This window comes from Rhinatrema bivittatum, chromosome 3 (assembly GCF_901001135.1).
Source record: "Rhinatrema bivittatum chromosome 3, aRhiBiv1.1, whole genome shotgun sequence".
Taxonomy (NCBI): domain Eukaryota; kingdom Metazoa; phylum Chordata; class Amphibia; order Gymnophiona; family Rhinatrematidae; genus Rhinatrema; species Rhinatrema bivittatum.
The window spans coordinates 318,560,951-318,583,670 of NC_042617.1; the positions used below are offsets into that span (position 1 = coordinate 318,560,951).

Sequence of the window (22,720 nt, forward strand, 5' to 3'; positions counted from 1 at the left end):
AGTGCTGCAGAGTGAGGGAGCCTCAATACGCTGCTGCTGAGGGAGAGGAGAAACCTGGAGCCAGTATCGGTAAGGATGAATAGTGCTGCAGAGTGAGGGAGCCTCAATACGCTGCTGCTGAGGGAGAGGAGAAACCTGGAGCCAGTATCGGTAAGGATGAATAGTGCTGCAGAGTGAGGGAGCCTCAGTGAGCTGTGCTGAGGGAGAGAGAAGCCTGGAGCCAGCACCAATAAGGATGAATAGTGCTGCAGTGTGGGGGAGAGGGAGATTCTCAGCAGGGAAGGGGTGTGGAGAGAGTGGGACATTCTAGGCAGGGGATGGTGGTAGAGGTGAGGATGCTGCTGAGCATTTGGGTGAGAGAATCTGCCTAACGTTGTTCTATTGGCCTGGCTTCTGTCCACCAAAATAAACTCTGATATTTACCCAGAAACATAATGAGTCATTTTTTCCCTCTGATTTTCTCCTGTGCTTTTTCTCGTCATAATAAATCCCGATAAATTCCTGGGAAAAATTAAACAACAACAACAATGAAGGTCCTTCTGTACATAGCTTTCCAAATATTGCCTTTTTTTCTCTTATTTCCTTTTCTATACGAGTATTTAATGTTTTACTTACCTTAGGATTTTGTTCACCCATCCCCGATGATTCTAGATGGTCCGGGACATAGTGAAATGCGATCTTGACATGACTCCAGTACATTCAGATTCAAATTACTTCATTGGCATAACCATTTTACTTGTGTGTTTGTGTGTGTGTGTGTGTGTGTGTGTGTGTGTGTATATATATATGTATAGTGATTAAAATAATAAAAAGTAACATATTACAAAATGATGATAAGTCAAATAAAGGTACAGGTTACAGAAAGTACAGCATCAGGGACACTTCTCGGATTCTGGTGCCAGTCCAGATTGTCCCTGCTCAGGTTTCGCCTCCCGACTGCTGGCAGGATAAGACATATTTTGCTGCTCTGGCTGCAGCATTCCTCTTTCCTCAGGATTATGAATAGTTTTCCCTGCTCATTCTGTTGTGGGAAATCTTGGATATTCTCTCTCAGCTCTGTGAAATGTGTATATATGATCTCTTTGTATTTTACACAGCACAGGAGAAAATGCATTTCCGTTTCTAATCTCTGGTAATCCAGTGCATGCAAGTCGGGCTTCTTGGGGTTTTCAGTTTAGTTTTTGTCTGCATCTTTCTATTTCTGGTCTCTGATCACTTATCCTTTATTTGGTGAGGATCTGTCTTTTTTTTGCATTTGTCACTGAGGTTAGGTATCTGCTACCGTGAATTTTCTGTGTAGGGATCTGTAGCAGTCCAGCTTATGTATTTATTTATCTAATTTCTATACCACTTGTCAACATTTCCAAGCAGTGTACAGTAAAACATTCATATTAAATATACATAAAACATTACATAAAATAATAAAAGCAATACAAATAAAATAAAATCACATACAAACAAAATACATCAATAGTGCCCTCTGCTTTAAGAACACCGAAAAGTAAAACTACTACTTCTTCTGTTTTCCAATTTCCTCCTCCAATAGGAGGTATGCTGGTGTTCTAGGGCATGTTGCAATATTTGCATTTCTGCCTTTTCGTAGTTGTGTGAGTTCTGGGTGTTGGTGCTGGATTCATGTGCGAGGTTTACTATGTAGGTGGTGAGTGTTTTTTGCAGAGTTTTATGTACCAGTTTGAATTTCCTAGATCCTACCAGTGCTGGTGCCAGGTGAAGTACTGTCTATCTACTCTAGGAGGGAATTTTTACAGAAATATTGTGTCTTTCAAGCTGGATGAGAGATTGGCAGGGCTGTGGAGAATAGTCATTGCCAAGCAGTAGCCTTTTCAGAACTTTAGATAGCCATGGAGGGCTGGAACCCAGCAGCGCTTAACTGCACTTTTAAGACTTCTTATCAGACAGTATCTAAAGAATATTTATTTTTATGTTTTCTTATTTTTATCCTGCCCAATTACCAGACATCTGTTCAGAAGTCCAAATATGCACCAGGGCATGAGGCATACACAGGTCCTGACAGAGGTGGGGACCCAAGCTGGTGATGCCACTTAAATTCACATTTCTATTCTGTGTTTCCTCCCAGCAGAGATGCAGTGTGGGATATTTTTACTCCACATCTGGCAGATGCCTACCCTGTAACTGCAATGGAAATTCAGACAAATGCTTGGATGGCTCTGGAGCTTGTGTGGTAAGTTCAGCTCTACCTCCCCATCCTTTGACCCACACACACTGTACTTGTGCACTCACACACATACCCACAGTGCACTTGAATACTCACAGACACTACTGTGCATGCTCACATATATACTGCTTGTACACTCACAGACACTACATGTTCATACTCAAACTCTATACTTGTACACTCACAAGTACTGCATGTTCACATTCATACTGTGCTTATACATTCACAGGCATTGCATGTTTACACTCACTCTGTGCTTGTACACTCACAGGTACTTCATGCTCACACTCACTCTGTGCTTGTAGACTCATAGGTACTGCATGTTCACATTCATACTGCGCTTATATATTCACAGGCACTGCATGTACACACACTCTGTGCCTGTAAACTCAAAGGTACTTCATGTTCACATTTACACTGCACTTGTCAATCACAGGCACTGCTTGTTCGCATAGACTTTTAGACTGAGACACAGTTGTACATTCATGCACCATGATTATATATGAATTTTCACAAAGTGGTGTCCTTACTGGAAATAAATTACTATACTGGTGGGCTGCCACCTAACTCAATTCAACCCAAACAGGTTGATCCAGTCCTGGTTGGCCCTATTGCATGCTTGATGTTACAATTCTAATTTCCCTATGAAAAGCAGGGTCTGTTTTAGATCAGTTTCTGTCTAAAACCCCCTGGTGGTAGAATCAGAGCAGTACATCTGTAACTCAGTTCCTGTCAGAAGGACTCTGCTCCGATAGAACTTCTCTCCTTAGTATCCTCGCTGAACTGGGGTCCATGTTTAGTTTATGCCCCTCCTGGCTGAATGTCTTTGCATCTCTCTCTCTGTTTCTGTGGGCAGCCTTTTGCTATCCAAAGCTGATCTTAGCAATACTATTTTCCTGGGGGATTTTAATCTTCCTCTCCTTCTGCGATTTGTAGAGAGTTTCTATCTGTGATGCATTCTCCAGGGTGCTCCCAGCTCATTCACTCGCCCACGCACAGGAAAGGGCATACTCTGGACCTAGTTTTTATTGGTAGTAATTGGCTTTCTGTCAAGTCCTGTCCTCTTTCATGCACTGCAGTACCTTGGTTGGATCACTGTCTAGTTGCCTGCTCGACTTGGCAACCTAGGCTTTCCTTTCATGAAGCTGTTCCTCCCTCTCCGAACCTCAGGAGGCTGCCGAGCGAGGCTGATCAGTTACTCTCTCTGTGGCTTCCTGCTTTGGCCAGTGTTTCAATGCTTGTTGCTAGCGGTCAGGTGGAGAGCTGGCAAAGGTCACTGCATTCTTCCCTGCACTCTCTTGGCCCAGTAAAGCCACTCCTTGTGAGGCACCAAAAATCTGCTCCTTGGTATTCTTTGTTTGGCACACAGGACTCTAAAGCATTGTCTTCCAGCTGCCAAATGCGGTTGGCGCAGGAACAAATCCGAGGATAATTTTGCTAGCTATCAGTCTAAGCTAAAAATCTACAAAGAGTCTATTGATCAGACCAAGCATTCGTGGTCCTCTACCCCAATCGCTTCAGCAGCTTCTCGCCCTCAAGAGCTGTTTGGTGTAGTTCACGCTTTGAAAGTGCCTCCAGTTAGTCGTCCTTTAACGGCCTCACAGGCCTTGTGCGACTCCTCTTTGAAGAGGCAGCCTCTGTAGTCAAGTCTCTTTTGCCAGATTTGGCTGGTATCTCCTTCCCACCACACCCTGTCTCTCATGTTTGGCAAGCATTCACCCCCACAACATGCAGCAAAGTAGTCTCTCTTCTGAGCAAGATGAAAGACAATTTCTGTGGTTTTAATTCTTGTTCTTCAGATTAAGGTTCTGCGTGCGGACGTTGGTCCTTTTGTTACCTCGCTGACTGGAGGCTTACTGCCAGCTCCACTGAAAGTGGCAGCAGTATATCCTCTGCTTAAAAAGGCTAATCTAGACCCTTCAGATTTGCTAAACTATCGCCCTATATCTACCTTACCGCTCTTAACTAAGGTCATTGAGAAAATTGTCTTAGGCCAGCTACAAGGCTACCTAGAGGACAACAACTTTCTGGATGAGACCTTCATAGCACAGAATCATTGCTGCTTACAAGCTTTGATAGCATTCGTCTGGGATTTGACACGGGAAATAAATATTTTGTGGTTCTATTAGTCCTGTGGTCAGCTTTTGACACACTCAACCCTTAGATTTTACTTGGGCGGCTGGAAGATTTAGGTATTTCCTGTACTGTACTGTGTAGGTGTTCCTCTTTCCTCTCAGCTCGATCCTTTAAGGTCACGGCATCCCATAGGGTTCCTCACTATCTCCCACCTTGTTCAATCTCTATCTGGCCCCTTTACGCTCTGTTCATTCCCGTCTGGATGTCTTCCCCAAGTTGTTCGCAGATGACCTCCAGTTCTTTTTCCCGGTTTCCCTCACATTGGAATCTGCATTAGAAAAATGAAGGACCTGCTTATTCCGGATTGAGGAGTGGCTGTCCTGTAACTTGCTTGCCCTGAATATCAAGGAAGCTGAAATAGTCATGTTATCCAGACTGAAATGGTTAATGGCCCTGTATGATGGGCATGTTACATCTATTCTATCAAAGGCTCGCGACCTGGGGGTATTAATAGACTTCTCTCTTTCCATGCAATCCCATACTGATTCTTTAGTCCAGTCATCTTACTACAAGCTGCGGCTCCTGTTTATGCCTTCCTTATCTCACTCAGATTTTCAGACTGTAACTCAGTCATTTATTCTGTCTTCACTGGACTCCTGCAATGTTCTGTTCTTGGGGATCCCCAATACCTGTTTACAGGCATTCCAACTTATACAGAATTCTGCAGCGCATCTCATTTCAGGGACCAGAATGTATGGCCATATTTCTCGACTATAGCTTGTCTTCACTGGCTTCCGATAGCCTGGCGGGTGAAGTTTAAAGTCATAAGAACATAAGAAATTGCTATAATGGGTCAGACCAAGTGTCCATCAAGCCCACTAGCCCAGTATCCTGTTTTCAACAGTGGCCAATCCAGGCTATAAGTCTGGAAAATTCCCAGCAAATACCCAAACATTAAATAGATCACAAGCTACTATTGCTTATTAATTACTGTCATAGCAGTTTATGAATTTATCCTCTAGGAACTTATCCAAACCTTTTTTAAATCCAGTTTCACTAACTGCTGTAACCACATCCTCTGGCAATGAATTCCAGAGCTTAACTATGCGCTGAGTGAAAAAGAATTTTCTTTGATTTGTTTTAAATGAGCTACTTCCTAACTTCATGGAGTGCCTGCCCCCTGGTCCTTCTATTATCTGAGAGAATAAATAACTGAGTTACATTAACATGTTCAAATCCTTTCATGATTTTGTAGATCTCTATCATATCCCCCCCTCAGTCGTCTCTTCTCCAAGCTGAACAGCCCTAACCTCTCCAGCCTTTCCTCATAGGGGAGCCGTTCCATGCCCCTTTATCATTTTGGTCGCCCTTCTCTGCACTTTCTCCAGTGCAACTATATCCTTTTTGAGATGCGGTGATCCTTTTGATGCTTAAACCTCTCCACGGTCTGGCCCCTCCAGCCATTGTGGCTTCTATAAGCAGACACCGCCCCACCTGCTGCCTCCGCTCCTCATCTCAGCATTTGGTTGTGATTCCCTCGCTCTCCCATGCCCGATCTTTTGTATCACAGGCTCTGCTTTCTGGAACAGCCTTCCTGTAGCTCTTACAGCAGAGAGTGATCTTTCTCAGTTTAGGAAGAACTTAGATATCTCTCTTTTTTCTCGAGCCTTTCCAGGCTCACTCTTTTTAAGATATGTTTTTCCCCAAGAGAAGTATAGCAATGTTGCTTTTTAGTTGTTTTGGCATGTTTGTTTTGAGTTGTGTAAGGTTTTGTTCTGCATTACTGTGTATGCTGACTGTAATCCATGGAACAGAAATTGTGGAAATAAAACAAATAATTAAATAAACTAAGAAAAAAGGACCAATCGAAAGCAAGATTCAGTGTAAATTGCTATAACCTGCCTGTAAATCAGAAATGAGATACAGTGCACAGGGTGAAATATTACAGATTCAGAACAAAATCCGGGGAGCCAGGGGGTGAGCAGAGCACATCATTCAGTGCCCCCTGATTGGCGAAGGTGGCCACCGAGCCAGGAGACTCTGCGCCACAGGGCTGTACTCAGAGGCGGGAGCTCACTGCTGCTCCGAACAGGATCTCACAGTCTGGGAGGGAGGTAAAATGGGGGAAGGGAGCGGCTGCAGTTAGGATAAAGGGAAAAGGCCAAAATCTGCCTTTCCCCAACAAGCAAATGAACTGAAACTCTTAAGAAAAGCAAATAAAGGTGAGAACTAGGCCCCAGCGGAAACAGGTGAAATTGAAACGAGAGGTTTTGAAGCCAGAGTTTGGGAGCCTCTCGGGGTAGAGCTCCAGGCCTGGATTAGCCTGGATGGGATGGCCTCAATCCTGCATTGATCCTGAGGCCCACAAATGGCAGAGCGTCTGCAGGCACTTGGGCTGGAGAGGGGTGGCACAGGACAGAAGTTAGGCAGAGTGACCCTTGCGTGCTGTGGCAGGGGATTAGGGACGGCTTCACCCTGAAGTGCTGAGGACTCGCGACTCTCATTGCAGGAGTGCCGGCACAACACGATGGGGCAGCATTGTGAACGGTGTCCGGATGGCTACATTGGCGATGCCACCAGGGGAGTGCCCAGGTTCTGCCAGCCCTGCCCATGCCCCCTGCCTTTCAGCTCCAACAAGTAGGTGTCATGTCTTGTGATTTACAGTTAGGAACCTTCATTTTCAGTTTTTATTTTATTTTATTTTTCCTGAGAATTTCAATGTTAAAACCAAAAAAATATCAGAGGAAAAATGACTTTTCCACTAATGTTTCTCCTGATTTTTTTAAATTTATTTATAATTACATTGAAATTCCCAGGACAAATAAAATAAGAAGTGTAACCAAAGGACCCTATTTTATATTTATACTGCTTGTAAAGTCGTAAGAAACCAGACACATATTGAACTGTGCATGCATCTAATCATCAGTTCGTTAAATACACCCTGAGCCAGACCTCTCCACTATCTCTCATCCACTGTGGACACCCTGGGCCAGACCCCTCCCCTAACTCCTATCTATCAGAGACCCCCTGAGCTTGACCCCTCCTCTATCTCTCATCCACTGTGGACACCCTGATCTAGACCCTTCCCCTAACTCCTATCAGAGACACCCTGAGCCAGACCCCTCCCCTAACGTCTATCAGAGACCCCTGAGCCAGACCCTTTCCTTAACTCCTATCTATCAGAGACCCCCTGAGCCAGACCCTTCCTCTATCTCTCATCCACTGGGGACACCCTGAGCCAGACCCCTCCCCTAACTCCTATCTAACAGAGACCCCCCTGAGCTAGACCTCTCCTCTATCTCTCAACAATTGGAGACCCCCTGAGCCATAGCACCCCAGTCATCAAAATTAATCCATCATGAATCCAGAAATTGGGTCCAACAAAAGTTCATTTGCTAGATGATAGTTGATCGCAGATTTCATCATGTTGATGAATAAATCCGAGTTGAAAAAAGTTCATTGACAAATTAGTTGACATTCACTAAATAAGGAAGGGTACAAAACATCCATGCATACTTGCAATTCCTTGAATGATTGAAGACTTTTAATACCACCCAAAGTAATTTGGAAAGGGACACAACAGGGACACTATATATCTGCTCAGGCTTCTTCATGGGATCTTTATTGTCCCATAAGCCTCAAACTATGTCCAACTAGAATAAAACATAAATAATTATGAACACATACCATGTCATAAAAACATGAACTAATCCCAAATAAACCCAAAAAAAGAGCTTTCCCTTATAGAGACGACATTACAAACAAATGAAAGGTTCATCGATCTTAGTGTCATGTCTTCAAAGCCAGTTGTTGTGATGGCCTCGGTTCAAGGGTCCACATCGCAACACCAGTGTCTTGATCAATATCAACCAATCAAGAGATATTTTTATCAAATTTAACTAACTCAGCTGACACACTTTGAACCAATCATTCACTAGCTGACCTATGTTCTATTACACAGACATAGTCCATTCAACATTTACATTCAAACCATTTGGACTAACAGTATTTAATTCAACATTGTGGCCATGCTCTAACCAGTGCTGGGTCAATGGATCCTCTAAATAACCACTTTGGATGATCCATGCTTTTACTAAATGCATTGTCTTGTCCACATATAATAAACAACATGGCCATTGTATCACATGAATTACCTGACAGATTCATATGTAGAGACTGATCATAAAGGATAATATTTTCCAGTGACAGCATGCATAAAGTTTTTCAAATTCATAGAGTACAGACAAGCTGTACAATGGCCACCTCTATGATGTCTCTTCATGATGAAATTAACAGGAAAAAAAACTAATGGAGGCAAATGAGATGAGATCAAATTATCCTATAGATTGCATGAATAGTTGAAAGCAAGCTTTGGCAATTTCTCAAAAAATAGTATGATACCGTAAAAAAGACCAATGCTGTTTTATAATGCCCATCACCTTCCTAATATAAAATATATAAGGAAGGACACAAACCAAATGATCCTGTGTCTGCATATCCCTATTATGTAAAAGAAGAACTCAGTTTATATATAGCGCTCTTGTATATGCTCCACAGACCACAGATCTAGGATATCTCTGTGGTAAAATAACAATCCATCTTTACTATCAATTTTTTTTTTTAAATCCACCAATGAGAAACAAATCCAATGCAAGTAAAAAAAACTGCCCAAATAGATTGTTCTGTCTCATATGCCTTGGATGAAAACTCCCAAACCGAAGTGAACCCTTTCTGTCAGTGGGTTTCCTGAAGATGATACTCTCAAAACGACCATCTTCTAACCAAACCCACATATCAAGAAGGGAAACCCATTTACGATCCATGTCAAAAGCAAAACACGAATTGGGAACACAGGTATTCAAAAAATCAAGATCTTCAAAGGAATAGGCATGTTAGTCTTGTGTAGCAAAAATGACACACGGCAAATGGCACCTTAGAGACCAACCAATTTATTGAGGATTGAGCTTTCAAGGACAGAGTCCATGCATCTGAATATGTGGACTGTGTCCTCAAAAGCTCATGCCTCAATAAATTGCTTAGTCTATAAGGTGCACCCAGTTCTTGTCAAACAATGAAGAAACACACAAAAATTATCCTCCATGCTCTGCCAAATCAAGAAAATGTGTTCATTATACCTTACCAACTCAGGAAAGTCCAACTTGAACACTCAATCAAGGTAATCCACAAAACAGCCTTTAAACCTTATAACTTTTCTTCTTATAAGGCTTTATTCGTATTATGATAGAGGACTGTCATACAAATAGATGAATCATTTACAATGTACTGTATATTATATTCAACATATATAATCATAGATCCCACCTATTTTCAAATTTTTGAAAATTGCATTTAAATATTGCAAACATGAGTACTTCCCTTTACTTTTAAGCAGCCTGCCATGATGTCACGTTTCAAGATTGAAATTCTCTGCTTCAGGGGTACCTATTTTCTCAAAGTCACTCATGTACAATGAATGTGAACCTCGTCTCAGAGGAGGAGACACACAGGCAAGTGATATCAGGGGCCGTCGTGGCCCTCATCACTCTGCCCTTGATCTGCTGAAAGAATTCTTCACCAAACCGAAAATAGTTTCTAGTTGTTGCCAAATTAACCCAAAAAAGATGTCTCTGCCCTCGCCTGTCCTAAATGCACATCCAAACATTCCCAAACCGCCTCTATAGATTCTTTATGTGGAATATTCAAATACAACGACTCAGGGACCAAATGAGCCAACAAAACCTCTTCCAGTATAAATGAAGCATTATTCAAGCCCAAATCCTCACGTTTGCCCTGGGCAGCTGCTGCTGCTGAATCATAGGCCCAAGGGGTCCTGTGCGACTCGCCATTGTGGATCGGGCTTTTCGGCGCACGCAGGATCAGAAAGTCTGTAGGAAGTGTGCATGAGACCCTGGCAGCACATCCACCAGTGGGAAAGGCCTAGGAACAAGATAGCAGAGGAGGAAAGTAACACGGCACAGGAGTAGCAACTTACAACTGTTAAGGACCATTGGCCCCACCCATTTTGCCCAGTAGGTCCCAAACTACATTACTCTAGCTCTGGCCACCACCTAGCTCTTACCATCCCCCCCCCCCCCCCCCCCCCCGCACTAAGGAGATCTCCCAGTTTTCACCTGTACAAGCTTGACCACCTGCAGAATGTCGCTCCTTCTCCTTTTGTGCTTCGCTGGGGAGTTTAGCCAAGACAGTCCTACGTAACCTGCCATCTGTTCCCAAATATCCCTGAGAGCATCCCAAATCCTAAATCTGCTCTGTGTTAATGTTGTCGTTCCCCCCCCTGAGATCTTGATGCTCCTCAGCCCTCCAGCATTGTGGTAAGGAAAGACGCTGTGTGGAGGTGCCATCACTGCAGTCTCTGGTCCGTACTGATGTTTTCTGTTTAAATTGCAGTTTCGCCATCGCCTGTATCAGGAAAAGTGGCGCCGTACGCTGCGTTTGTAAAGAAAACTACGCAGGAACCAGCTGCGAAAGGTAAAGGGGGGGAGGGGTGGATTTACTGAGAGTGGTGCCTTCCCTACCGAAAGAGCCAGCTCCATCCTGGAAACCCGCCCGCCCCTACGGCTATCACAGAGGCTCAGACGAGAAGTCTCTTCCTGCTCGGTCAGCCGTAGCAGGGGCGCCCCCGATCTCTCACGGCAGTGACCCCCGAACTCCAGCAGGTGTGAGGCATGGGGAGCCGGTCAGGGGGATTAAACACCAGATAAGGCAGAAGTAGCTGGTTAATTCCATCCCTTTTCAGATCTCTATGAGCAGGGCTCTACTTGTCAGTGAGTTATTCCCCCCCACTGCCCTCCCCCTGCAACCCTGATCAATTTAACACATGGGATAACCCAACCAAAGTCACATCCTGCTGGAAAGGTTTGGACATAGAACATGAGATCGTGCAGAGGCTCCAGCTCCGCTCTGTCAGATGAAGCAGAGTTGGCTGTGGCTGAGCCGCTGGAGGGACGGCTCTTCTGACCATATCCTAAAATACAGGTCTTCTAGGGGGGGGCTCGTCTTTACTGAATCTCAGGTAAATCTCTTTGTTTTCTCCTGCCTGCCTCCTGTGCCGGGAAGATCCGCCGACGATAATCGTAACTCTGCCTGCTCCCCCTCTCAGGTGTGCTCCTGGTTATTACGGGAACCCCTTACTGACCGGCAGCACCTGCAGGAAGTGTGACTGCAGCGGCAACTCGGACCCTAACCTGATTTTTGAGGACTGCGACGAGGTGACGGGACAGTGCCGCAACTGCCTGCACAATACCACCGGCTTCAAGTGCGAGCGCTGCGCACCGGGCTACTACGGTGATGCCAGAGTCTCCAAGAACTGCACAGGTAATGTGAGAGGTGCACTGTAGAGTCCAGAGCTTGGCTGTGCGCTGCGCTGGAGGAGACGGGGGCTGTGGTTCATCAGACTGGCTGGGGGCCGGAGACGCTGCGGAGGTAGCACTCACGGTCCCCAGGGAGAAGTGAGTCCCAGCCACCGCTCAGCAGAGGCAGCTGCTGAGAAGGTTTTGAGTGCCCATCTGCCAGGTTCTCCTGGAAGCCACAGTCCGAATCCCCTGGCTCAGGACTGCCTACGAGGCAAGGGGGAGAATCCTCCAGGCAGCTACAAATGAAGGGCCGGGACATATGAGCTTTTGACCGCCCTCACCCCTGCCTATATCAGAAATGGCAGTGAGTGGGGCTGGGCCACGGGAATGGAGGAAGGAGAACTCGGCCAGCTGAGGAAGGAAATGGCTCACAGTAACAGTCACATGATTTTTGCAGAACCGGGCATGGCAGTGGCAGATTTAAGAGCCATACAATTTCCATCTTAAAAGCCTTTTTAGGAAGGGTGGTGGGGTGGGGTGAAGGTGGGGAGCGAGCTCCACTGAGCAAATGAATCATATGCATGGGTGGGGGGTCAGATATTGGTGTAGGGCCGGTGCTGGAACTCACAGGATAATCTATTCATTTATTTGAAATTGCTTTCACAGCGCTTATTTTGAAATAAATCAGTGCTAAGCAGTGCAGCAGAACAAGCAATTAAAAATATAAAGCCGGGCATAAACATTCAAGGTGCAGAGCTGCGGCTCAGGGCATGCATGGCATGCTCTGCGTGCTGAAGCTGCAGTACACCCTGGGTGCACTGAATGTTTGCTGACTGTTTAAAGCAAGGCTACTCCTCCTGCATCCCTGGGGTAGGCTTCCCCCTGTCCTTCTCCACCCTGATGCAGTGTTTTCTGTCTCCCTGCAGTGTGCCGGTGCGCGATGTGTGGCACGGAGGCGTGCGATGGCATCTCCGGACGCTGCCACTGCAAGGCAGGCGTAACTGGGCCTTTGTGCAGCCGCTGTGAGGTGAGCGCTGTGTCAGAGCAGAACCAGGGAGATGGGCCACAGAGAGGCCTGAGATTTGATGGGGAGATCATTTAGTTTAGTTTATTTGCTTGATTACCGTAATTGCTATTTCTTACATCAGCAAAACAAAGCAATGTACAGATATTACATATAAAACTAGAAATAATAAGAAATGGAATTTTCCAGTAATAAAATGAAATAAAGCATAAAATTCACAAAGTAGAATAAATGTTAAGTTAAACAACATAAAATACATAAAACCAAGAAAAAAATCAGCTTAAAAAGTAATCAGAACTATTAGTCGGAAAAGCTAAATCACAAATAACATGACCACAGGGAATATGAACAAGAAATTATAACCAAACGTGAATCAAAATAATACATAATCTATGTCAGATAAAAGGGTTAAATCAGGGGGAAAAACAACTTTCAACACTTTCCTGAGTTTTAGACAACTTTTTTTCCAGTCGTGAGACTCAAGTCAGAGAATTGACATGAGAAACAAGTTTCTCTTTTGATTTCAAACCTAATCTTTCTGTGATGGCACACTCCGTAATTCACGTAGGGAGGAAGGAATCATACAACTAGGACTACATGGTTTGAGAAGTTTAGCAGGATATAGAGCTGCACCCCATCTAAAGGCTTTAAATGTTGTAAGATACCACTGACTAGGCACCCCTGGCTCGCGATCCAGGTCCTCCAGCATGGCTCCCAGCATCTGCCTTCTGCTCTACATTCCCTTTCCTGGGGTGCTCAGTTACTTCCGGGTTTTATAGGCCTGACTTCCTGAGGCACTGGCCGATGATGTCAGCATTACTCCGGTGTATATGGAAGCCAATTCCATTCACCGGGTCCCTCAGCAACAGATCTTCTGACTGTTCCTTGTGACCTGGCCTTGTTCCTGACCTCGTGCTGCTCGCTGCCTGCCCTGACCTCACCTCCACCTTCTACCACAACACGATGCCTTGGGTCCTGCTCGTTAGCTGTGACCAGTGGGAGCCTACCTAAGCCTGTCAGAGATTGCCCTGTGATATGAACCTTCTCTGCAGCCCTAGACCCTCCCTCTACACACGTGATGGCTGTGACATACATGCTGACACCGGCAACCAGTGAACCTCATGAAGAAGAGAAGTCACATGATTATATAGCTTTTTTTTTTTACTGTGTTTTGTAATCTTCCATTTTGAATAAAGGACAGTCTATGAAAAAGAACATTACAATAATGTAATGTACTAAGAATGAGCAAATGAGTGAGAGTCTTCAAATAATTTTCATTAAAAATAGGTCTCAAATGTTGAATGAAGCGAAGAAAAATATAAGGTGTCTGTAGTAAGTAGGAACTGTGTGCCAAAAAGTTTAAAGAAGAACCTAACTGGCTCAAAGTGGTAACTGCCTCTTTTACTTACATGGATTTACCATCCATTCCTGGGGAAGGAAGTTATATCTACCAAGCACAAAGCTGCAGATTTACCAAGATTTGCTTTAAGTTTGAAGGCTTTTAATCATCATGCAATTTCTGTCAGACAATTATTGAAATGTGCAAGAGAAACAGAAGTTTTTGAGTCAAAAAACTGGCTATGACCTGACTGTTGTCAGCATGAAAATTGGAGTTGAAACTCATACTCTGTATGAAAGCTGCTAAAGAGGTAAATATTCAGTAAATTGAATAAGGTAGGGGACAAAACTGAGCCCTGTGGGACTCCACAATCGAGTTACCTATTCCAGAACACCTGCTATGCTCTGCCTCCAAGAAAGGTCTTAAACTTCGAAGCTGAAGGTTTGCTTGTAGAAATGTCCCTGTCCTTTGAGGATGATGGCAAGACGAGTCTGGGGTAGAATCTGAAACAAATTGGAGACGAATGCTTGAGTAAAATCATCAGTTGTTAAATCTTCGGTATCTAAAGTTAAAACATTGTTACATTTTAACCTATACTATCTTTTTAACCTATGTAACCATTGTTACATTTGATAGATCCTAAAACTTAAGGTTGCTCCTTGTTATACTCTAAATTATACTGTTATAGACTACACAAATTTACAATAAGAACATAAGAAATTGCCATGCTCGGTCAGACCAAGGGTCCATCAAGCCCAGCATCCTGTTTCCAACAGAGGCCAAACCAGGCCACAAGAACCTGGCAATTACCCAAACACTAAGAAGATCCCATGCCACTGATGCAATTAATAGCAGTGGCTATTCCCTAAGTAAATAGTCGTTAATGGATTTCTCCTCCAAGAACTTATCCAAACCTTTTTTGAACCCAGCTACACTAATTGCACTAACCACATCCTCTGGCAACAAATTCCAGAGCTTTATTGTGCGTTGAGAGAAAAAGAATTTTCTCCGATTAGTCTTAAATGTGTTACTTGCTAACTTCATGAAATGCCCCCTAGTCCTTCTATTATTCGAAAGTATAAATAACCGATTCACATCTACTCGTTCAATACCTCTCATGATCTTAAAGATCTCTATCATATCCCCCCTCAGCCATCTCTTCTCCAAGCTGAACAGCCCTAACCTCTTCAGCCTTTCCTCATAGGGGAGCTGTTCCATCCCCTTTATCATTTTGGTTGCCCTTCTCTGTACCTTCTCCATCGCAACTATATCTTTTTTGAGATGCGGCGACCAGAATTGTACACAGTATTCCAGGTGCGGTCTCACCATGCAGCGATATAGAGGCATTATGACATTTTCCGTTTTATTAACCATTCCCTTCCTAATAATTCCTAACATTCTGGTTGCTTTTTTGACTGCTGCAGCACACTGAGCCGATGATTTTAAAGTATTATCCACTATGATGCCTAGATCTTTTTCCTGGGTGGTAGCTCCTATTATAGAACCTTTTGTAATTAGTTTCATATCTCCAATTTGTTGTATTAGTTTCAGTTTTTTACAATTTGCCGTTTGATTTGTTTATTCTCTCTGTCTTCGCAATCCTGCACTTTTGTTGCCCTGTTGGCCTTGTTTCTCCCCTCCCCAGCTCCTTATTCTATTGTATTTTCCGCTCTTTTTGTTAAAATGTGAACCGGCATGATGTCTCGCACTAATGCCAGTATATAAAAGCTATTAAATAAATAAATAAATAAATAAATAAATAAATAACCTAACATTGTGTAACCACAGCAAGGGTTATTTTTCCCTATATGCAACACCTTGCACTTGTCCACATTAAATTTCATCTGCCATTTGGATGCCCAATCTTCCAGTCTTGCAAGGTCCTCCTATAATGTATCACAATCCGCTTGTGATTTAACTACTCTGAATAATTTTGTATCATCTGCAAATTTGATAACTTCACTCATCGTTTTCCTTTCCAAATCATTTATATATATATTGAAAAGCACCAGTCCAAGAACAGATCCCTGAGGCACTCCACTGTTTACCCTTATCCACTGAGAAAATTGACCATTTAATCCTACTTTTTGTTTCCTGTCTTTTAACCAGTTTGTAATCCACAAAAGGATATCGGCTCTTACCTCATGACTTTTTAGCTTTCTTAGACTCATGAGGGACTTTGTCAAACGCCTTCTGAAAATCCAAATACACTACATTTACCGGTTCACCTTTATCCACATGTTTATTAACCCCTTAAAAAAAATGAAGCAGATTTGTTAGGCAAGACTTCCCTTGGGTAAATCCATGTTGACTGTGTTCCATCAAACCAAGTCTTTCTATATGCTCTACGATTTTGATCTTGAGAATAGTTTCCACTATTTTTCCTGGCACTGAAGTCAGGCTCACTGGTCTACAGTTACCCGGATCGCCCCTGGAGCCTTTTTTAAATATTGGGGTTACATTGGCCTCCCTCCAGCCTTTCCCTTCTTAGAACCTCTGTTATACTGTGAACCGATGTGATATGCCTGATCGAACACTGGTATATAAAAATAAATAAATAAATAAAATCAGAAATTTAGGAATCATTTCCAGTCAGTTTGTGGCTTTATCAAGTATGTTTTTATCAGATAGTACTTGAATTGGTTTTTAAGCTTGAGCTTCTCTTCCAGTAACTTGTGTTTTTTGCCATTTCCTCTTAAGTTTTCCTATCTGCAATTTAAGGATTTTTAGGCCATGCTAATACCATAAAGGGCCATTTTTGATCTTGCTTATTGCTCTGCGGATTGGGGCCGCTAAGTCTAGAGTCGTACTAAGCTCTCTGTTCCAGGCCAAGATCATTTGGTCCACTTAAAATCAGATGGAAAATTTCTCTGCTGTACTAAATCTTCTGCTTGCAAGTGTTTTGTCTTCCTGATTTGAATTTCCTTTCTGACTGATGTGTGTGTCCTGAGGCACTGAGACACAGAAGGAAAGCAATCAAAGCATGGTCAGCCATGTAAAAGAAGGGTAAGTTACAGTGCTGATAACAGCTGTACCTTTTCACTGAACGTTTTGACTACCTAGCAAAGGAAGATGTGATGTTATCCAGCTAATGAGAGAGAAAAACCATTCAGGGAAGGGGAAAATCATCTGAGCTTTGCACAAATTCACACCTTCCTTTGCTTTGAGAATTGTGCTTTGAAATCTGCACAGGTTGTATGGTGCATGCGATCACTTGCACCAGATTCTTCTACAAGTACGCTTTGGGGCAAAAAAGTGTGCAGAGAGTTGAAAATACAATCTCTGCACATTCATTTCCTTCCCTGGACTGGAATGGGTGCCCTAGAACACCGTAGCTGCTTTAGCTGTCCTGAGGAAAGGCAGACAGCCAAGTTTCACCTGTGACTTCCTATTTACCTGTGTATGTGGCCTTGAAAGGTTTCCTCATGCTGGGGGATTTTAAAAGAAGTTGAATTATGAAAAATATCTTTTTCTATCTTGTCCTGCTCCACACGTGATGTTGATGGCTAAGAAGGATCTCACTCTGAGAGGGCTTAAAACAAGAATCTCGCCCATGGCTTCTAGGCAGAGACACTGGAGACCCTCAGCTGCATAAAGAGGCTCCTTGTTCTCTCCAAAACCAGTCCTCTGCCTCCATTCACAGATACCAAGCCTGGGTAGAACAAGCTTCAAAGGCATTTCCATGGGGAAAAGCAATTTACACATAGAAATGGCTTCCTCTCTGTGTGTTTGTGTGCAGTTTCAGTACAAGAGTACTTTTACATGCAGGGCGAGGAGGCATTCCTGAGGATGCAGATGGGGCAGGGTCTCTCCACTCTCTCTGTGCGTTTGTGTGCCGTGTGAGTACACGAGTACTTTTACATGCAGAGTGAGGAGGAGGTCCCGAGGGTGCAGATGGGGCAGGGTCTCTCCACTCTCTCTGTGTGTTTGTGCACAGTGTGAGTACATGAGTACTTTTACATGCAGAGTGAGGAGGAGGTCCCGAGGGTGCAGATGGGGCAGGGTCTCTCCACTCTCTCTGTGTGTTTGTGCACAGTGTGAGTACATGAGTACTTTTACATGCAGAGTGAGGAGGAGGTCCCGAGGGTGCAGATGGGGCAGGGTCTCTCCACTCTCTCTGTGTGCTTGAGTGCAGTGCCAGTACACGAGTACTTTTACATGCAGAGCGAGGAGACGTTCCTGAGGCAGCAGAGTGGGCACAGTCTGTCCACCCTCTCTGTGTGTTTGTGCATAGTGCAAGTACACAAGTACTTTTACATTTAGTGTGAGGAGGTGTTCACGAGGGTGCGGATGGGAAGGGGTCTCTCCACCCTCTCTGTGTGTTTGTGCGCAGTGCCAGTACATGAGTACTTTTACATGCAGTGTGAAGAGGCATTCTTGATGGTGCAGATGAGGAGGAGCACAACAATAAAGACAGGTAAAAAGAGAGTTATTCTGCAAGGCTAGGCCAAATTAGTTGCTGACATTCACACATCAACCAGGGCTAACTGGCCACACAGGAGGAAAAAACACAGGATCTTCTGCTTCTAATTCAGAGCATAACCCTTCAGAGCCAGTGAATGTGCAGGCTGACCGCCAGCTGCCAGTATAATGGAAAATACAGAAACTTCATGTAGAATTAAAGCACAAACATAGCATTAGCAAACAGAAACAGACAAAGCTGCTGTGGAAGCAGGACACCGAGAAAGCAATGTAACAGTGACCAAACAGAAAAGCAGCTGTGGAGACAGGACAGAGCGAGGAAGTGTTCTGGGGATGGAGCTGAGAGGAGTTCACCCTCTCTGGGTGTAAAAGTATCTATGTAGCATCTGTACTCGTGTGAGGAGGCTGGGGGAAGGGTTAGTGTACACGTGCGTTTTTCCTGATAAAGTCCCTGTACAAATAGCAGGGACAATTCTCTATGCACACTTTTTCCCAACCCAGTTCTCCCTTTGAAAATTGATGGAAAGGCTGTGCGTAAAAAGTGCCAGTACACTTTACACTTCTGCGCGCAGTCTGAAAGCTTCCTCCTTTAGGATTTGAGTGCAGGATGGTATCATCGGTGTCTTAGCATTTCTTTCCTGGATGCAAGCTCCAGTTTTCCTCAGCTGGAGTTCAGATTTTCAGAAGAAAAAGAAAAAAAAAAAGATTCTGTTGTTGGAGTTCATTACTCGCCTTTCCAAACGGTTAGGGTTCAGGTACTGCGTGCATTTCATAGCCCCCGAGGGCTTACAATGAAAGAGACTCTTTCACAAAGGCGCTGTAAATGACCCAACGCAAGGTATTTAAAATTCCTTGTGTTATTTAGTTCCTTGCGTCATGCAAATTAAAATGAGATGATTACCATGCAAATCCACCCTAATCAGCTCATCCATACCCTAAGCTAAGCAAATCAAATAGCGCAGCATGCCTGAAAAATTGCAAGCCTCTTTATTTATTTATTTATTTATTTATTTATTTAAGGCTTTTATATACCGAATTTCTTGATACAAATCAAATCAACTCGGTTTACATCGAACTAAGCAATTAACAGAAACAAGTAACAAGAGACAAAATTTGAGGAAGCAAAAAGTTACATTGTAACACAGGGCACGTAAACTGGGGAAAAGAAATAAAGAGGGGAGAACAAAGACAGTTTACTATATACAAATGAAGATGTAGGAGGGAGGTAGAGGATCTAGCCTCATTGTGATGTATTTGTATGCTTTAATATTTGTTCATTTACAGAGGCGGTGAGAATAATTCTGAGTTAAGCTGTAGGGCTAGGAATAGGGAAGGCTCGACCAAAAAGCCATGTTTTAAGTTTCTTTTTAAATGTTAGTAGACCTGTTTCCTGCCTGAGGTCCGGGGGCATGGCGTTCCAGATGGAGGGACCTGTTGTTGAGAATGCATGGTCTCTGATGTTTGCGTGGTGCACCGCTTTGATTATCTGAATGGTAGACAACTGCAACTGATGAACTGCATTAACTTCTCATTAAGACACTAATGCACGTCACGGTGCTCTCGGTGCCATGGTTTAAAGGGCTGCTGAACATCGACTCACCACCAAACCCCAGGGATTTGCATAGACCCCCTCTCCCAACTTAACCCCCCCTCCCCCCCCGCTCTACCACCTCTACAGGCAGCTGTAGTAAAAGAAATACAAATATTATTGTTAATGCTGTAGTCCAAGCCCTGCCCCTACCCCCAACCGCCAATTTCAGTAAAAACTAAGGACCCTGGAGACCCGCCCCACCCCGCCCTCCAACCCACACTTTGGACTTCCAAAGTAGCTATAAATTTTGCCCTGGTGGTCTCTTGTGCACCCCGAGCACCCCCTTAGCCTTCAGGAGCATTGGAAACCATTTTTCAAAATGGCGTCCACTGGCCCCATGTTGCTAACCTCCTCCTCCTCCTGCAAGCCAAACCAGCATGTTGGGGCTGCCAGAATGTACGGCAAAGAAGTTAATATGAAATGTTAGAAATCCTAGCACATGGGTGTCTGACACTGGTCCTCCAGAGCTGCAAACAGGCCAGGTTTTCAGGAAATCCGCAATGAATATATATGAGATTTGCATGCACTGCCGCCATTGTATGCAAACCTTTCTCATACATATTCATTGAGGATATCCTGTGAACCTGGTCTGTTTTTGCCTCTTGAGGACTAGAGTTGGCCATCCCTGGATTAGCAGTATCAAGGCATCCTGACCTTATGTCCATGTTATCTAACAGGCTACAATGGTAGTGCTGCGCTCGATGGACCACAGGTTTGTCCCGTGGCCCTCCGCTCTTACCTTCAGCCCAGACCTGTCCTGGCAGCCTCCCCACAGCACAACAATCCTTTCGGCTGAAATGTGGCTGCCCGCCGCAGTGCGGCTAGGCCAGCGCCAATGCTGTTGCGGATCTTTCTGCTGAGCTTCCCTAGGCGCGTGCACGTCTGACTTGCCAGGACTTAAAGGGTCAACAGCAGGAAATCCTCAACAGTGCCCTCTGATGACATCATGTGGCCTCCTATGTAAAAAGGCTGCCTGGACCCCCCTCCAACGCCTCGGCAATAGGTCAACTTCGTTGAAGAAGTGCTTTGCCTCTGCTTTCCTGCGTTCCTGGTTCCTGATTCCACTATGTGTCCTGTTCCTGGTTCCTGGCAGTCTGGTTTGTCTCCTGAGTTCCTGTCTTTGTGGTCAGTCTTCCCTTCATCTGTCTTCAGCATCTCATCTTGCTCCTGTGGCCGCTCATCCTCTCTTCTCCTCTTCATTCCTCATCTCATTGGATTGGACTTCTGGTTTTGATTTTGAATTGGAATTCTAGCTTGACCTTGGATTGGACCTCGACACTGCTTGACCTCCGCCTACCCCTGACCACTGCCTGAACCATGACACTGACTGAACTCTGCCTGCCATTGACCACAGCTTGAATCTGTCTCCGTTGCCTCCTGACTATTTCAACCACTGCTCGTCCTGACTCTGCTTTCTTCACTGTGCTGGCCCACAACCTCTTTTACATAATGGATCTTCACATCCACAGAGGCCCACACCAGCTTGCTGTGGCACCTGAGGGCTCAGCCTAAGGGGAATGAGGGTTGGTATTGGTGACGCTTCTGTTGGGCTTCTTCTCCAGCCAGCTCCTGGTGGGCACCTGCATGGCTCCTCTCTGTGGATTACACCAACTTCCCCTCAGCCTAAGGGTCCACTTCCGCAACAGGTAGATGAATTAGTGGCTGAGTCTGTCTGGCAGGCTATATGTTTATTTATTTATTTACTTATCTATTTATTTATTTATTTATTTATTTGAAAGTTTTTATATACCGCACCATGGGGTAGTAGTCTATCCGTCTAGGCAGTTTACATAATAAAACACACACAATATCTTAGCTTACATCATTTATAATACAATATAGTTACAGTACAATAATAACAGGTGCTAATGTTATAGAAATCAGAACTGAGAATTCATTGAGGTAGGTTGTATACGCATGTGAATAAATACGTTTTCAGTGCTTTTTTGAACTCGTTACGGTTTACTATTAAACGAATGTATTCTGGAATTGAGTTCCATAATATAGGGCCTGCAACTGAAAAGGCTCGTTTTCTTGTCAATGCCAAACTTGCAGATTTTATTGATGGGATTTCCAAAATGCATTTATGCATGGATCGGAGCTGTCTGGTAGGTTTGTATATTCTCAATAAAGAGCATAACCAGATTGAATTAGGATTATGTAATAGGTTATGGATCATGGACAAAACTTTATATGAGATACGGTACGATATTGGAAGCCAATGTAGGTGGTACAATATAGGTGTAATATGGTCTCTGTGCGATGCGTTGTATAGCATTCGAGCTGTGGCATTTTGCACAAGCTGCAGTGGTTGTATAGAAGAGAGAGGTAGTCCAAGATATATATACAGTAACCCAGCGTAGTGAGAATCAAGGCTTGGGTAACAACACGAAAATCATTTGGTAGTAATAACGGCTTAAGTTTCTTCAATATGTGTATTTTGAAAAAAGATTTTTTTACTACTTCTGAAATGTTATTAGATAATGATCGGGAATCTATGATCATTCCTAAGTTTTTTGCGTAAAATTTAATATGGATATGTTGATTTTCGAATATGAAAGATTGAGGTGGTTGGTGATTTGAATCTGGAACTGTAGATAAATAAACTAATTCTGTTTTGTTTGTGTTTAATTTTAATCTGTTATGGGATAACCATGTTTTTATTGTTGCTAAGTAGAGTTGTAGCAGGGAAAATGTTTTGGACCAAGAATCAGTAAATGGAGCTGTAAATTGTATGTCGTCCGCGTATATTTTGAAG

The 22,720-nt window shown here is 43.9% G+C and overlaps 1 protein-coding gene across 3 annotated transcripts in view; it reads left to right on the forward strand.

Annotated features, from left to right (window-relative positions):
• Positions 1 to 22,720, forward strand: part of LAMA4 (laminin subunit alpha 4) — a 222,748-nt gene that overhangs the window by 49,719 nt on the left and 150,309 nt on the right. For 2 of the 3 annotated variants that reach the window (XM_029595241.1, XM_029595243.1), the window contains exons 2-6: positions 2,099 to 2,203; positions 6,783 to 6,910; positions 10,682 to 10,762; positions 11,394 to 11,608; positions 12,513 to 12,613. In XM_029595241.1, the coding sequence (XP_029451101.1) occupies positions 2,099 to 2,203; positions 6,783 to 6,910; positions 10,682 to 10,762; positions 11,394 to 11,608; positions 12,513 to 12,613 (630 nt within the window). The remainder of the gene's footprint in view (positions 1 to 2,098; positions 2,204 to 6,782; positions 6,911 to 10,681; positions 10,763 to 11,393; positions 11,609 to 12,512; positions 12,614 to 22,720) is intronic. The other variant, XM_029595242.1, reaches the window with a different exon arrangement.